The sequence below is a fragment of the Malania oleifera genome, chromosome 4 (genome assembly GCF_029873635.1).
Source record: "Malania oleifera isolate guangnan ecotype guangnan chromosome 4, ASM2987363v1, whole genome shotgun sequence".
NCBI classification, from domain to species: Eukaryota; Viridiplantae; Streptophyta; class Magnoliopsida; order Santalales; family Ximeniaceae; genus Malania; species Malania oleifera.
Genome location: NC_080420.1, coordinates 16561628 through 16580692, shown reverse-complemented (window position 1 = coordinate 16580692; position 19065 = coordinate 16561628). Strand labels below are relative to the sequence as shown.

At 33.7% G+C, this 19065-nt stretch overlaps 1 protein-coding gene and 1 pseudogene across 1 annotated transcript; one reads left to right on the top strand and one right to left on the bottom strand.

Moving 5' to 3' along the window:
* Positions 1-556: 556 nt before the first annotated feature.
* Positions 557-673, bottom strand: LOC131154751 (5S ribosomal RNA; annotated as a pseudogene).
* A 6893-nt stretch (positions 674-7566) lies between these two features.
* Positions 7567-9382, top strand: LOC131153197 (uncharacterized). Its single transcript, XM_058105341.1, has 2 exons — positions 7567-8258; positions 8703-9382. Exons 1-2 carry the CDS (start codon positions 7670-7672, stop codon positions 9083-9085), a joined length of 972 nt encoding a protein of 323 aa, XP_057961324.1. The 5' UTR covers positions 7567-7669; the 3' UTR covers positions 9086-9382.
* Positions 9383-19065: the final 9683 nt, after the last annotated feature.

The window sequence follows — 19065 nt, the reverse complement described above, 5'->3', positions numbered from 1 at the left end:
TGTTAACTTACATGGCTCAAAACTCTTTTAAATGATCTTGGAGTACCGCATTCTCAGCCTATACTCTTATATTGTGACAACCAAGCGGCTCTTCACATTACCCAAAATCCAGTTTTTCCATGAACGTACAAAACTTATAGAAATCGATTGTCATATTGTTCGTGAAAAGTTACGGGTTGGCCTCTTCTTCACTAAGCATATTCCTACCCACAGTCAGCTTGTTGACATCTTCACCAAAGCTTTGGATCGTGAACATTTCCAAAACTTATCACGCAAGTTGGGCATTACGGATCTTCATGCTCCAACTTTAGGGGGAGTATTAGAGAAATATATACTTTCCATCTTAGAAAAATATACACTTTCCATTTTTTCAATTCTCTCATGTATATATATACCCTTGTAATCCTTGTAATATATGAGAATTAAAAGAGATAAATGCCTTCATTCAAAATTTAACACACAATAACTACCTCACTCTTCCTCACTTGCACACTATGTGGTATACGTTGTAAGTGTCCATATCATCTAAGTGTTTTTTTTTTTTTTTTTCAAAAGAGAGGTGCAACACAAGGATTTCCTAGGAGGTTACTCATCCTAGTACTACTCTCGCCCAACCACGCTTAACTGCGGAGTTTTAATGGGATCTGGTGCATCAGTGCGTATGATTGCACCCTCCATATCGTCTAAATCATCCCTCACTTATCTTATTTTCTATAGGAGTTACATCTAACTTACCACGAATATGTTTATTCTTCAATTTATCTTTCAGTGATATACTACTCATCTATTTAAGCATTCTCATTTCGGCAACTTTTACTTTTTGGATATTTTATTTCTTAGTAGTTCAACGAGAAATATGAGTGTACTTAAAAATTTTAATTTAGCAACAAATATCAAAGCAAATCCACTAAGTTTATCCACTTAAAGTTTTCTAAAGTTAAAGCTTTTATTATTGTGTCTTGATTTTCATATGATACGTTACTTCCACATCTATAAGATTAAGATAATATAAGACAAAACACGATATAATTTTTAAAATTTTTACAAAACATTTAATATTTTTAATGATTTTTAATTTTTATACAATATTTATATAACCCTAGTTAATCTAATATTCCAATGCCATAAAAAAATAAAAATAAAAAAAATAAAAAAGTTAAAGCAAAAGTTAAATCGAGTATTATCAACCACCTCCTATTCCAATGTTTCTTTTTTATTTTATTCTATTTAGAATCCTCTAATTAATCTATCTCATATTTTATTTAATCCTTTTATCTTGCATCAAATTAAATCTCAAAACTTCTAAATTTAAATCTCAAATCTAACCACCAAATACGATTTATGGGACCCTCGTGATTGCATCTCTTATATACTAATATAATGATATTGTTCAAATGTCACCTAACATAGATATATTTCAAGAGACGGGCACAAATTTATTTGCTAATTTTTACCTTATATTTTATTGTCCATATATATCTCATCCCAAAATATCAAAATTCCTAAAATTAAAGTTTTAAGATCTAATCAGAAAACATGATGTTGTGTCGTCACTTAACCTTATAATTTCTCTATTTATAGGACCCTCATATATCTTAATCTTGCTTACTAATATAAAGATATTATTAAACCTTATAATTTCTCTATTTATAGGACCCTCATATATCTTGATCTTGCTTACTAAAATTCTCATTTTTATTTACTTTATAGTATCAGCATAATTTTGCATAACCAATTGTAGCTAATCTGTTATAATACTATATTCCCAAAAATAAGCATTTCATAAACCAAATATAAGGTAATTTTTTTAAATATGACATTGCAACTCTTAAACTTTTCATAGTTACCAAAGAACCCTCAAGCATATAATTTTATTAACAAAAAAAAAAATCCTCCTTTATTCAAAAGACAAGGGAAAAATCATTTATTCTTTTAGATTACCACTTTAACTAAAAGTTTAAGTTGTTAGGTTTTGGGCTAACAATGTATATCAAACTTCAACGCTTCCCCCACACGTGCAGCCAGATATAACACAAGGTCTCCTAGTAACCACATCTGATACCATATTAAATTACCACTTTACCTAAAAGTTTAATCTGTAACGCTCCAGACCCGCCATGTGGGTCCCGAAGTGTTATGAGACCAACACTCGTCTCTGATACCATTCACGCAGCGGTAATAATAAAATAACCTCAATAAAATATACCAGAGTTCTATATTTACTCACGCAAATCCATAATAATTACAACATCTTTCATCATATTTCAAACCTGAATAGAATATATTAAACATAAGAACTAAAAACATAATCGTTTTAGTACCACTCACAAAACTATCTCGCCCTGGAGCTATCTAAGCTCAATCACCTAGATAACTTGAAAAGATTAAATCATTGACGGGGTGAGACACCTCTCAATAAAGAAGAAATAGTTTATAATAGTGTGTGGTTGAAGTGTTTAATATATAATTAAAAATATTCATACAATCGCGTTCATGATCTACTAGCAGCCAAAATATCACACTCATATTCATCTCATGGTCAACGTCTTGTCATCCAGTCTCATGCCCACATACATAAGTATTTTATTAATAATTCCTGAGAATAGGGAAGTCTATCCGCCCATACAATTAGATTCCCTCTACTCTAGTACTAACACTAGGGTACTCACATTTCTCACTAAACCCTCGGGTTATGTAACGGCCCGAATTTAAAATGGTATTTAAACAATAAAAGAAAAGGGAATGGAAACCGAAACAGAATGAGGCAATCGACTTCGTCGACGAACACTTCACGTTCGTCAACTTTGGAAGGATAAACCAAGGGAAAGTTATCAGGGCCTCGTCGACGAACGCAGGGGATTCGTCAACGAAGAAATACCGAGAGGCGTTCAGAGCCGACTGAATTTCATCGACAAGGACTAAAATTCGTCAACGAAATTATTGAAGGATTCGTCGACGAATGACGTGGTTCATCGACGAAATCCCCTGTCCTATAAATAGAAAAATCCAAAAATTTACTTCATAAGTAAGAAATCTCTCTCCCCTTCGGTCCTTTCTCTCTCTTTCGTCAATTTCGGGTCAATTTCGGGCCAAATCTTCGCTGAATCGATAATCTGAAGTCACCACGACGCTCTTGGGGAAGTTCTCTCCAAATCTGACAGAGCGGATCGTTGGTGAAAGTAAGGTGGAAACCATCCCAAATCCAAGGTAAGGCTTTCTACTCAATATTTGGACTTTTGATAGATGAGAAAAGTGTTATATGCTTAGAAATACTGAACTTTAGTTCTAGAAAATATTGTTTTCAGGGTGTTGAGTTGAGAATCCTGCGGGAGCAGGGTAGATTTTCTTAGGGGTTTTTCAGGAATCAGGTAAGGAATAAACTAAGCTAGTTCTTTTTAAGGAAATGTATATGTATATATAGCATTCCATGTTAGAAAATAATATATTAATATATGATTTATATATATTTGGGAAATACTGTTGAAAATGATGATATGTTGAATTTGTGAAAATATGTTAGTGTGGCATGAGTATAAATTATTATGAAATACTGTTTTCAAGGAGTGTGTGAATAATACGGATTTTCATAATGAAAAACCGGCATACGGGCTGAGATTTTTATGTATTTTGCTGGCGTACGGGCCGTACTATGTGTGTGATTTGCCAGCGTATGGGCTGTGCAATGATATGATTTGCCGGCGTACGGGCCGTGCTAAGGGTGTGATTTTTCAGCGTATGGGCTGTGCTATGATGTGAAATACTGCGTACGGGCCGATGATTTTTCTGACACACATATATATATGCAAAATGATATGATTGATGTGAAAATTTATGATATGAGATATCTATGTATCACAGTTTCAGTATATACTATATGATATCAGAACCTGGTTGGCTTGGTCTAGGCTAGCACTTGCACGGTACCGTTGCTATGTGTCCATGGTCTTCGTGATCATGATATTTGTGTTAACGCCACTGTACGGAGTGGTGTGAGATTGGATAGTTGATGTGGTTTTTAAGAAGTGTGTGTGATCGCCCCTAGTGTACGGACCAGGTCAGGCAGACCCATCAAACTTACAGACTGTACGTTTGACTTGGCAGTGGTCGGTCAACCATTATTAGGTCCTGCCTTCGGGCCACACAATCCAGTCATGTGGGGGTAATACATGACAACAGCCAGCTAACCTACCAGGAATGTTTTAGGTTATTACTATTATTTGAGATGAGATTTGTTTATGAAAATGCAGTATGTTCTACCATGATTTGATATATATATATATATATATATATATATATATGTTTTCTCAAATTTGACAAAACAGTTACTAAATATATTATGTATGGTATACGTAGAACACGAAATACTCATGCTGCCACAAACTGGTATTACTTTATTTCCCTTACTGAGAGGCGTCTCATCCCTAAATTTTATAAGCTTTTCAGGAGCCCCAGATAGGAGAGCGGGAAAAGACCCGTCAAGCTAAAGTTGTTGTCTGCCCTTTTTGAAGGGTAAGTTTTACTAGGGACAGTTAGGATTTTGTGGGATGTGTCCCTAGATTTTGTTCTTTTGAGATGTATATACTGAAATACAGTGGTATAATGACTCTGGTATTTGCAGTAATGTGATGGATGTTTTATATTTTTACAATATTATGATTATGTGTTTCTTGCTGCTTAGGCTTCCGTGTCGTGTTCTGATTTATCCCTGGTACCATGGGTCCACGTGGATTATGATCTGCTGAACTGGGATTTGTGATATTGAGTTTATAAAAAAAAAATGTGGAAATTGAGCAGGTCGTCACAGGTTATGTATTCAGGTAAAGTCTCCGAGAATAGGGAAGATCACCTGCCCATACAAGTGGCTTCTCTCTACTCTGGTTTCCACAAATAATTACCAGAGTACTCGCCTTTCTCAGTAAGCCCTCGGGTGGAGTAATCTACTTTACCCTAAATACTTAATCAATTGAAGTCACATGCAACCAACCATATTCGCTTCACAAAACTCCACACATATATGCAAATCACAAACAATCGATACAAGATAAACATACAGTCTTCAATCATATTCACACAGGGTCTACATTCACACAATATGTAATCATCCACACAAGACTTGTATCACACACATCATACATGTCCACGCATGACTAGTCCACAAAGGACTGTCAATTAGACATCATATAGGTCCACATGGGATGGTCTACGCAGGACAAACCAATCACATAGATTACACAATCCACACAGGACAAATTAATCACACAGCATATATGTCCACACAGGACTGGTCCACACAAGACTAATCAATCACACAGCATATATGTCCACATAGAACTGGTCGCCACAGGACTTATCAATCACACAACATATATGTCCACACAGAAATGGTCCACACAGGACAAATCAAACCTCACAGGTTACAAAACAAACACTTCGTTCATGGTAAATAGGTAAACAACCTCCTCGTACCATTGTCAATGTTTACCTCCCAATACAAACGTTCATATAACGACCTCCTCATACCACTGCCAACGTTATATGACGGTTATACCAGGTAAGATATATGACCTCCACATACCACTTCCAACACTATATCGCAATTTACATGAACCACAACACAAGTCAAAAGCAACCAATCATTCAACACATTCACAGTTCTACCACAGTATACACAACATCAGTATCTGCAATTAACTAGTATAATCACCCAGGCAGAAATCACTGCCAAACATTATTCGTAATCTCAATGATTCATCATTCCACAATGCTCACAATCATTTAATTAACAAAAATGGTTTCAACCATACGATTTTTCCCAATATAATATATACATACATACATACATACATATATATATATATATATATATATATATATAATCAATATTTTTAATACCAGCATGTTTCAGAAAAATTATACCTAGATATGTTGAAATTATACCCGAAATTAGTCTTTTAAAATTATTAAAAAGTAATTATAAAATATTTCCCCTTACCTACTCCTAAGAATTCCTGCCTAAAATCAACAAAACGAGACAATGTATTCCAAATTTTCCAAATTCCTCAAATCTCAGGAAAAAAAAAATACCCATATAATACTTCTTAGGCTCTAAATACCTCAAAATAATAATAAAACCTTAAATTATTTCACTTACCCTGGTTTTGGAATGTTTTCCAAACTTCTCCAATCAAATCTGCTCTACTTATATTGTAGAGAATCTTCTCAGGAGTCTTGTGGTAGCTTCCGATCATCGAACCGAGCTACATCCGGCCCGGAATCAAAGAGAAAAGGCAAAGGAGCCGTGGCTTAGAAAGAAAAAGTGAAGGAGAAATAAAATTCTCGCTGAAAATCTGATTTGTCCCTATTTATAAGCAAGTTGCCACGTGGCCTCGTCAACGAGACTGAGATCTCGTCGATGAAATTCAGGTATTCAAAACCCTCTCTCTGTAAACCCTTGTCGATGAGAAAAACATACTTAACGACGAGGCTCTGTAGTTTTCTCGTCGACGAGCGCCTGCTATTACCTTTTTAAAAAAATTTCCCCCTTTCTTCTATTTCCCCCTTTTTATCCTTCTTATTATTTTAAATAGTTAAAATTTTCCAGATCGTTACATAAACTACTAGGTTGTGTGGTAACAATGTCTATCAAGTTTTAACATATTCTATGTTGGAGTGTGAAATTTGGATCTTAAATTTAAACAAAATATAATTAAAAAAATAAATTAATTTTCTTTTAAATTCATACAAATTTAAATTTAAAATTTAAAATTTATGATTTTAAAATATTATCTTTAGAAGTTTTTTTTTTAAAAAAAAGAATTAAGAGCCTGATTAGTTATGGAAAACATTTCTTGTTTTTCAATTTTTACTTTTTCAAAGAATTATAAAATTTTAAATTTTTTAAAATTTGTATTAAAGAAGGTAGAAAACAAAGAGTTCTTTCAAATTTGTAAAAAAACTTATTATTTTAGTTCTAAGTTTTAAATTTTTAAATAATTACAAAAATAATAATTTATTTTTAAATTTTTAAATTTTTAAGATAATATTCAGAATTACAAATATTGGGACTCAAATTTGAATTTATGCGAATTTATAAGAAATTTTAAAAAGAATCCACACAAATTAAAGTCCAATATCTGAGCTATCATTCAAAAATTAAAAATTTAGAAAAATAATAAAAAGGTCTTTTTCAATTTTTTATCAAAATTTTAAAGATGAAAAATGAAGTGACATTTTTTTAATTATTTAAAAATTAAAAATATAAATATAATTGTTTTCACAAATAATTAGTATCAAAACTATTTATTACTATTTATTTACTTTATAAAAATATTACAAAAAATAAGAAAATAACTAATTTTTATAATTTTTTGAAAAATTGAAAAATAAAAATTAGTGTTATATTATTTGTTATATTGAGAAAACTCGACTATTTTTTTAATTTTACTCTTTTCCATTTTCCCTCCACCATCCACGAACTAGATCCAACGGCCTAGATTTCATCAAAGAGCCGCGTCCATCACCCCCGTCACTGTCCCCGCTCTATAAATTCCCAACCGCAGCACGGTCGCTGATCTCACTCACAATCACTCTCCATTCTCTCTTTGCTAATTACTACCATCCTGACTCAAAACCAGCTTCTCGCCGGAGGTAATTTCAGTCACCTGAAAAAATGGTTCTCCTGCCTCGAAACTCGGCCACCTGGATTCTCTCTCTGAAGGTTTTTTTCGTCTCTGTCGGCGTCCTGTCCATGGCCGTGGCTCTGAAGCTCTCCGTTCCGGCGATGGTAGAGTTCGTAGTGAATGAAGTTCCTGTGATGTGGAAATTTCTTGCGTCGTGGCTCAAGCCCCCGTTTCTGTACGTTATCATCAACGGCATCATCATCGCTATCGCCGCTTCTTCAAGGCGCCAACAGAGCGCCCACGAGCAGCTGGAGGCGGTGCCGGTGCCGGTGGCGCTGGCCCCGGTACCGGCGAACTTCTCGGCTGATCTGCCGATGGAGATTCAGCCGACCTATGATGTCGTCGAATGGCCGATGATGGGGTGCGAGCAGCGCGAAGCTAGGGTTCTCGAGGTGAAGACTGTGATAAATAGTTCGGAGGCAGAAGATGAAGATGTGTCTGTGATCTCGAGGTCGACGTGGACTCCGCCGTCGAGGAGTGATTCGACGGAGATTCCGACGGGGTATCTTTCGCCGGCGGAGAAACCTCCGGTTTCTGCTCGATTCAATCACCGGAAATCAGTTAAAGCCAGTCCAGAAGGTAAAAAATTAGTTTCTTACTTGCTCCAAATTAATACAACAGTAAATCGGTTTGGTTCAAATTTTTCATGGTCAAATTTCAAATTGTTTATCGCCGGCGACCACAAGGAATCGCCGGCAGTGCATCTGAACCCTGCTTGGCATATTCCATCGGATCCGGTATCACAATATTTTAAGCTCGAACAATGAGAAGATGGACGGCGTCGTTGGACATGACAGTCACAGATACGACGCCGTTTGCCTTTCCCTGTTTCTGTCACTAAAGTTTTTCCAGTATCTTTCGAGTGACTGAAAGTAGTGGCGTCTCCTTGACGCAGTAAATCGTACGAATTGTCTAAAATGCCCTTTCACTCCGTCCTGCTTTTTGTTGTCACCACCGGTAAAATCTGATAGAGAGAAGGACAAAACAGTCTTTTAAAATTTTCAATTTGAATTTAATTTTCAGGTGGAAAAGCTCTGAGGGTGGCGAAGCCGAAACGGCACGAGACGTTAGAAAACACGTGGAAGGCGATAACGGAGGGGCGTCCGATGCCGCTGACGCGGCACCTGAAGAAGTCGGACACGTGGGAACATCACGGCCGTCCGAGCCCCGAGGTGCCTGCGGAGTACGCATCCCCTCAGAAGGCGAAGAAATCGGAGACGTTCAAGGACCGGACGAACAACATGTCGCCGCCGGCGCCGGAGCCCACTCGACTCCGGAAAGAGTCGTCTCTGAGTCAGGAGGAGCTGAACCGGCGAGTGGAAGCGTTCATAAACAAGTTCAACGAGGAGATGAGATTGCAGAGGCAGGAGTCGCTGAATCAGTACATGGAGATGATCAATCGTTGAGCCCGTTGAATTTAATCTGAGGCGTCGTATTGAGTTGCAGGAAAAATGAAATATGTTTTTTTTTTTAACCTAAAAATATTAATTTTTACCTTCAAATTAAAGTTATGAAGAAGGGTTGGTAGATGGGTTTTTATTTTTATTTTTATTTTGTTTTATTTTTTAAAAATTTTTTATTGTTGTTGAATTTCATGTATGTGTAGATGGGTCTGAAGTCTCTGAACATATATATATATATATATTTATATATATAAACAGAAAGTTCTGTAAATGAAGAACTTGAGGTGGGTTTTTGTTCAATTTATCTTTGACTAAGTTTTGACAGAAGTTAAATATATTAATTTGTTTTTTCACTTAATTTTTTTGGAAAAAAAAAAATATATGTATATATATATATATATAGGCTGTAATACTTGCATTAGTTTAATCTATTAGTTCACGGGATAAAGAATAAATTTTAAATTTTAATTAAATATTATGTTTTATTTTATTTAAAAATTGCAGGTATTGAAAGCCCAATCATTTTACTATCTCAATTAAAAAAAAATTGCTTCAAATTAATATTATATTTTACTATAAAGCTATTAAATTTTTCGGTTAGTTCTATTCAAATGAACGATTTTATTTGAGAAAAGAAAAAAAAAATGATTTTTTTGTATTATTTGTTTTTATTATATATTATTAAAAATAAATGTTTGTTTTAATATGATTAAAATTTTTTTAAAAAAATTAAATAGTAATAATATGTAAAATTTAATTTTTGTTTATAAATTTAGTATATTTTTAAATTTTTTATACTTTTCTTCAAAATCAAATATAAAAATATGGATTTTTTAATATTTTACTTTCCTTTTTTTAGTATTTTCTAAGTTCCAACAAAGTTTTGAAGTTTTTTATAAAAAAATAAATAAAGCATGGTTCAAAATTTTCAGTAGTCTCATGTACTTTTCTATCAAAAAAGTGAAATTTTTAAATCACTTTCGGTAATTAATTAGCTAAATAAATTTACGCTTACGAAACCTTCAAATCACTTTCGGTACTTAATTAGCTAAATAAATTTAAGCTTAAAATATTATCTGAAATTCCAAAAATTTTATGAACTTTTTCTAAAATTTTGAAATTCTTTATTTTACGTTTGGAGAGATCTTAAATCGATTTGGATTTGTATTAGATTTTGATAAGATGTAACATAAAATTATATTAAAATTTTTCAAATCCACATAAATTCAAATTCAATGTCCAAAATCCATGCTCACAAACGTGATGTTAAAAATTTCTCGCGACATTTGATTTTTTACACACTTGCACCCTTCAAAACTATTGTCATACACTTCAAACTTTTTGTTTTCTTATCAAATACAAGGAAATTTTTATACTTTTTGACAAACCATAAGGGATGTCTGTGAATAAGTTTCGAGTTTAGCTGCGACTAAACCCAAATTAAATATAAATTGGGCATCATTACAATAAAAATAATAATGAGAGAGTCCGAATTTATGAGTATATACAATAGTGATATTTCTTAATAGGAAATCCAACATATATTCAATTTTAATTTTAATTGGACGCTCCATGTTTTTGTGTTATTTTTTTTTTAATTGCAACCCACTAAATCCAGTAGATCAACAAATTAAATCGGCATCTTTAATAGTTCAACATAAAATTTAAATTTTATCAATTTCGATGAGTTTAGGCTAATCTAATGATGAATGCATTCAAATAATAAAAATAAAAAAAAAATTAAGTAAATTAAGGCGTTGTTTCCACTAAAAAAGTCATTTTCAGAGATTGCAAGTATACAATATAGGAATTTTTTTTTTTTAATAAATGATGTTATTTAAAATAACTATTATTAAAAGTCACCGTACTTGTATATGTTTTTTTAATTTTTTGCCCAAACAATACAAAAAAAATTTATTTATTTTTAATTAATACATATCTAAATTTTGCTCAAGAAAATTTTAAACCCACCTCTGTATGCGTCAATCGAAATTTGGGGCCCAGCCCATGGCTCAGTTGTCGTGAAGAAAGTCAGAAAACATGATCCAATTAATTAATTAATTAATTAGGAGGAGAGTGACCAATTTGTGTGGCTGATATTCACGAAGCCTGGAAGAAGCTTCCATCGTTTTTGGATAAGCCCCGCAGGAGAACGAAGCTGTCGGCGTTCCAAAATCCCTCCCATTACTATTATTATTTTTCTTTTTTATATATGTATTGCTTTTTATTTAATTTTTTAGTGTCGGTAATCATATTTACAGAATTACACTCCCATTTTTAGTTTCAATTTTTTTTTTTTTATTGGAGTTCGCTTTGCTTGCCTAAAATTTTTATGTATAAATTCAAGTCCAAACTTTAAATTCATGTGAACCTAAAAAATATCAATAGAATTTATGTCGGGTTTCAGTTTCGATTTTTTACTAATAACTACTTATTCAAAAATTATAGAAAGAAGAAATCATAAATGTATCAAAGAATGTATCCTAATTTTTTACCAAATTCTTTTTCTGATGATCGATTCAACCTCAGATCAAAAGGATACACCTGGGTTATATTTCATGTCTTCAACAAGTCTAGTAATTAGCATAATGGCCCTCTTGTTTCTATTGTAACTAATTACCAACTAAGATAAGTTACAAACATATGCCAGCAGCATACAATCTTAGGTCAGTTTTAAGTCAGTTACAAATCTGTTAGTAAAGCTAGTATAACAAAATGAGATCAAGGTCAAATGAATGAAGCAATCATGTGGCATCAAGCTGAGGTGTATAAATAGTTCGTAGAAATTACAATGCAGATACGTTCAACAATTAAGCAAGAGATCAGATACAAAGAGAAAGAAAAGAAGTCTGCAAAACCTTGAGAGAATACTTCTTGTACGCAAGAGAAGATCTGTGAGGGAAGTTCAATTTTCTACTGTATACTCTTGGTGTTTTGATTTTAATCTTCAATAAAGAGTAGCCCTTACTGTGTGGATGTAGGTCATTTTAAATCGAACCAAGTTAATTGCTGTATGTTTTTTAATTCTATCATTCTAGATTAGACATTTTCTTAAATTCTTGGCCGGTGTTCTGGAATCGTGTTGATACAGTTTAGATGGAGATGAGAGTATGAAACGAATAGTTATTTTTGTTATTTTGTATTAATTTTTTTCTTAGACAAATTAAACACAATAATTTTAATTTTTTTACTAGTTCTTTCATAAACATTTTCATCTTTGTGATTTTTCATTTTTATACGATTTCCCCTTCATCCTTTGAAAAGAAAAGAAATTTCCAAACAGGGTGCTAAAAAAGTCGCAAGACCCATCATTGCTAAAAGGACTTCCATTCATAATTCAAAGGGTCATCATAACCTTCCATTACCGAAACACGGGAAGAAGAAGAAGAAGAAGTAGTAGTAGTAGTAGTGTTCATGTACCATGCAATCAAATGTCAAGAATCAAATCATTCCATTTTATACGTGGGACCCAGTCGGCGATGCATGAACAAATGGCACCTCCAGGAGCTGCCACGTGGGATGATGACCAAATTGCTTGAGATAGTGCCAGCGTGTTTGGACAGATGGGGCAGTGACGAGTGTTGGTGGGACCCGGCTGCGTCCTATTCCCATTCCCCATTAAATGAGAAGAAGAAGGAGAAGGAGCAGAGGCGTCTTAAATCGGAATGGAAGATTTTTGTCTCATAGTTGAACCAATAAATTGATGTGATCTCACCATCTTCGTTTGCTACTACTGTGGCCGTTCAAATGGGTCGGTCGCAAGTTTTTCTTTTTACAAAAATATTAATAATAATAATAATAATTAATTAAACATTAAGCACACACAAAATGACAGATATTTCATTTTTTATTAAAAATTTGAATTGAAAACGTCCAATATAAAATTTCAAATTCTAATCAGATAATACAGATTTGAGATAATCTTAAGTTTGGGTTTTTGAAAGAGTTATTAATTAATAGGGATTCTCTTCTAGCTCTTATACATTAACTCTTGTATCTAAAGAGTATGAATTTTAAGTTTTTAATTCAAATTTATATAGATTTGGAGAAATTATAATATAAAATTTATTAGTTTTCTTCAAAATGCATATGAATCCAAATTCAAGACTCTAAAATCATATTATCTAACGCAATATTATTCTATTGCAAAGTGTTGCAAATCTTAGTTAGGAAAAGAATGCATTGTTCAAATGTAGCATATTTACAAGGAAGGCAATAGAACAACATATTTGGCTTCTCAACCAAGCAATTGGTCTAAGCTTTTGTTTGGGGACACTTGAAAAAATATATATAAAAGTACTTATAGCACTTGTCACTTAAAATAAGCATTTTTACAAAAGAAAAATAAAGTAGTGTTTAGTTTTGCGCCTTGAGTATGGACCCCCGGCTATAGCTAGACTAAGGTGGTGAACGGGACAAACAAAAGTCATGAGTTGAATTCAAACCAGCACCTCTGGGATCAAAAGACAAGTCCAGCGAACTACCAATCATTCTGATCGTGACTTTGGTAACCTGATTCATCATGCGACAGACTACATCCAGGGGTCGGTTCGCCTGACCATAACCCCAACCAGTAGATCACCAATATTATCTGGCCCAATGACTTGTCTAGGGATGTCCAGTTCGAGGGGGATCTTCTACAAGCACTTATTGCAGAAGTGCTTTTTTAGAGCTAATTTTTTCAAAACTACTTAAATGAATTTTTAGAAGCAATCTAAGATATTTTTTTGCCCACTCATTAATGACACTATTCATAGGCAAATAATTTTATACATATAAGAAAATTTAGTGGCCATTTTATCATTTAAAAACTTTATTAATGAAACATGATTCGATTCTAGAATAAATAAAAAAATCATCTATAAATTTAAATTAATGTTAAAAATAAGAAATATTAATTGAATTAATGATATTGTTTTAAAATAAATTAATATAATAATCATATGTTATAAATATAAATTAAGAACAAGATTATTATTTATCAAAAAAATAATGTCATATTATTACTTAATAAAAATATTTAAATGTTAATTAAAAATAATAGTTAACATAATTATTAATTAAAATTATTTATATATTATTTATTTTGTATTATAAACTATTAATTGTTTATAAAATATAATTAAATTATGATATCAATAAAAAGAATCATCTATAAATTTAAATTAACATTAAATAAACTAAAATTTTTAGTTTCGTTATTAATGCTATTTTTAACATAAATTAATGTGATGGTCATATAGTATAAATATACATTAATAATAAAATTATTTTTAAATAATATTATATTATTTTAGTTAATATAAAATATTAAAATTTTAATTAAAAAAGAATATAATTATCATTTAAATTTTTAGTATAAAAATATTAATATTTTATTTAAAATATATTTTAAAATAGATATTAATTATTATAATTCAATTTTGGATTAAAGAACTATTTATTAATTTATAATTATATTAAATAAATTAAGTTTTAAATGCAATTAGTAATATTATTTTTATCATAATTTAATATGATAGTAATATGTTATAAATATACATTAATAACAAGATTATTGTTAATTTAAAATAATAATATTAAATTATTTTTTAATATAAAATATTTAAATTTTGATTATAAATAATTAAAATAATTATTAATGAAAGTATTAGTTGAAAAATATTAATATTTATAACTTAAAATATGTTTAAAAATAATCATATAGTACCTAAGTACCCTATAATAAAAGTAAACGTCCAAATACTATTTACATTAAATACAACCAAACACCACTTATAACTTTCAGCACTTTTTCAGTTCAGTACTTATTAGATTTAATACTTTTTAAAAAAAAACACTTCTGCATAAGTAATTACAAACGATCCCTAAATATGGGAATCCACACTTTCTTGGAACCTCCTAGGATTTGTACAGATCGTTGAGTTATGACTTATATTTATAGTGATTATCTACTTGAAACTTGTTATAAGTGGGAGGTTTCGAGCAAAGGGTGAGGAGACCCAAATGATCCCTAAGCCCTCCATGTGCGAAACATCCTTGTCTACTTAAACCAAATTGAACCTGGGGGAGTCTAGGGATGAAGCCTCCCCTAATACGGTTGTACATTTGAGGCAAGACTTTGTATAATTAAATTATCATGTGAGGGTATTTTGAGATTTCTATATGAGATTATATAAATACACATTGTACTTGAGGGTTGAAACCATAAGGTAATTTTTGCATGATGAGAGTGAAAAATATGCAAAGGTTCCGTGTGTTGAGAGAGATATCAATAAACAACCACAGTGGAATAATTCTTCTCCCTATATGCCAGCAAATATAGTGTATCTCTACTTTTATACATGCTGGAAATAATAAGAGAAATAATCAATCACACCAAGTCATAAGAACACAAGTAATTTTTTACATGGAAAACTTCCCTAGTGTGAGGAAAAAAAATCACGGGACCTAGTCCAGTTAAAATCTCTACTATCAATCAAATAATGGGTACACAAAGTCTTCTCTAATCGTAATTAGAGGATACAAATATCTCTCATCAAGATATCCACAATCTTGGCAAATACAAAGAGAATTGGAGAGAATATACCAAATTTGTGGTTACTGTTCACGGGTGAAAACCCCAACTCTCGAGCTCCAAATCCAATTTTCAACGTTCATATTGTAGCTCCTTGAGTCCTGAACCTCTCCTCCAAATTTTAACTCGATCGGACCACAAACGAAGCGGCATCGGAGTCTTAATGAAATCTGGGTAGCATGAGAAAAATCACGTTTTTCTCTCTTTCTTTTGAGAAGTGACGGCTCCTCTCATCTCCCCTCTCTTTTTATAACTTCATTTAGGTTTTTCACACTAAAAGGGCTAGGCTTTGGGCTTTCCTCCACATAGAAGGAAATAACCCAACAAATCTCCCCCTTTCCAACTATGTGGAGGGAATCGTCATCCCGACGATCAAACAACAAACTTCAAGCTTCTTCCTTGGTAATGTCTTTGTCAACATATCAGAACCATTATCATCAGTGTGAACCTTCTCAAGTTCCAATAACTTATCGTTCAACGCATCTCTGATCCAATGGTATCGTACATCAATGTGCTTCGATCTTGCATGGAAACTGGAATTCTTAGCAAGATGAATAGCACTCTGGCTATAACAAAACAACACATACCTCCGCTGCTCGAAACCAAGTTCTCTCAAGAACTTCTTTGCCCATAACAACTCTTTAGTCGCTTTCGTTGCTATAATGAACTCTACCTCTATCGTAGAAAGAGCAATGCACTTCTGAGATCTCGATTGCCAAGTTATAGCCCCACCTGCAAAAGTTATCAAATAGCCTGAAGTAGACTTACAAGTGTCCACATCCCCGGCCATATCTGCATCTATGTAGCCAACTAACAATGGTTGTCTGTTTCCCAAACCAAGTCTCAAACTGGAAGTGCCTCAAAGATACCTCATTATCCACTTCATTGCATTCTAGTGCTCTCTTCCCGGATTTGACAAGAATCGGCTAACTACACCAACTACATAGGCTATATCTGGTCTTGTGCAAACCATTGCTTACATCAAACTTCCTATTGCTGAGGCGTAAGGAACTCTTTCCATGTCTTCCTTTTCCTTATCTGTAGAAGGACATTCCTTTGTACTTAGTCTGAAGTGGGTAGCAGGAGGAGAGCTAACCACTTTAGCTTTGTCCATATTAAACCTCTAAAGCACTTTCTCAATGTACTCCTCCTGTGACAAATATAACTTCTTAGCACTCCTGTCACAACTAATTCTTATGCCAAGAATTTTCTTTGCTGGCCCCAAATCCTTTATAGCAAATGACTTACTCAATTGCTTCTTCAACTGGTCAATTCTTGAAGCATTCCTGCCAACAATTAGCATGTCATCCATATAAAGCAGTAAGAAAATAAAATCATCATCGGAGATTTTTTGAACAAATACATAGTGATCTGAAGTTGTCTTCTTGTAGCCTTGCTCCCCCATAATCGACTCAAACTTCTTATACCACTGTCTCGGTGCTTGTTTCAAACCATATAGGCTTTTCTTCAACTTGCACACATAATCCTCTTTCCCTTTCACTCTGAAACCCTCTGGCTGCTTCATATAAATCTCTTCCTCCAAATCACCATGAAGGAAGGCAGTTTTCACATCCATTTGCTCAACTTCCAAGTCAAGACTAGCTGCTAAATCGAGTACTGTACGGATCGATGACATCTTTACAATTGGAGAGAAGATCTCATCAAAATCAATACCTTTTCTCTTACCGAACCTTTTGACAACCAATCTAGCTTTGTACTGTGGTCATGAAGAGAACTCATTTGGCTTCTTCTTGTAAATCCACTTGTTCTCCAAAGATCTTTTTCCTTTAGGCAGCTTCACTAACTCAAAGGTATGGTTATCATACAATGACTGCATCTCATCTTGTATGGCCTCAACCCACTCTGTCTTGTGTTCATCTTCCATGGCTTCTGCAAAACATTGGAACTCTCCCCCGTCAGTCAATAACACATATTGTTCTGCTGAATACCGAGTGGAAGGATGTCGGTCTCTAACTGACCTCCTGGATGGAATCTCTGGTGGAATCTCTGGCACTGTCAACTGCTCATCAGTCTCAACATCTCCCTGAACCAGTAAGGGAACATCCATATCACCTCTACCTTGGTGGTCATCCTGAACATCACTCTCAACCTGAGATGAAAAATTCTTCAAAGGAACTGGATCCACATCAATCAAACTGTCACCCTGTTGAGACATAGATTTCTCTACCTTCTCAATATCCTGAATCGTCTGATCTTATACAAACACGACATCTCTGCTTCTCACAGTTTTCTTCTCAACTGGATCATAAAGCTTGTATCCAAACTCATCTTGACCATAGCCAAGGAATATATACTGTCGCGTTTTCTCATCAAATTTGGACCTTTCATTTTTGGAATATGCACAAATGCTTTGCACCCAAAAACACGCAAATGATAATAGGAAACATCCTTACCTGCCCAAACTTGGTCTGGCACATCAAACTGTAGAGGAACACAGGGTGTAAGATTCAACACATGAACAACAATGCTCAATGCCTCCCCCCAAAAGGATTTTGGCAACCGGGCTTGTGAAAGCAAACATCTCACTCTCTCAAACAGTATTCTATTCGTCCTTTCTGCTATGCCATTCAATTGAGGAGTTTTCGGAGGAGTCTTTTGATGCCGAATATCTTGCTGTCTACAATACTCATCAAATGGACCAAAATACTCTCCACCGTTGTCAGTCCGGATGCACCTCAATTTCTTCACAGTCTGTCTCTCAACTAGGGCTTGAAATTTCTTGAACTCGGCCAACACTTGGTCTTTTGACTTCAAGATATATGCCCACAACTTCCTTGAATGATCATCTATGAAGGTCACAAAGTATCTGGAGCCACCAAGTGTTCTCGTCTTCATAGGCCCACACACATTCGAATGTACTAAATCTAGTATCTCTGACTTTCTCGAATGAGGGAAATTCTTGAAGGAAACTCTGCTCTACTTCCCTGACAAACAATGAGTACACCTTTTCAAAAGTGTACTTTTCAGTCCACATAGTAGACTTTTCTTCCCCAGTAGAGCTAATCCTTTCTCACTCATACAAGCCAGTCTCTTATGCCATAACTCTGTTGTACCATTATCCTCCATCGCATTAACTATGTCGTTGGAGATCTTTGCTTGCAGAATGTACAATGCATAGTGTTTCATGCCATGAGCCACAACCATAGCACCTCTAGTGAGCTTCCACCGGCCATCACTGAAAGTGCTGCAGTACCCTTCGTCATCAAGTTTACCTACAGAAATCAAATTTAAACGAATGTCGGGAATATGCTTCACATCTCTAAGAACTAAACTCGTGCCATTATTTGTCTTCAGATACACATCCCCAATTCCAATGACTTTAACCAAGTCATCATTTCCCATCTTTACTGTTCCAAAGTCACCAGATCTATAAGATGTAAAGAGA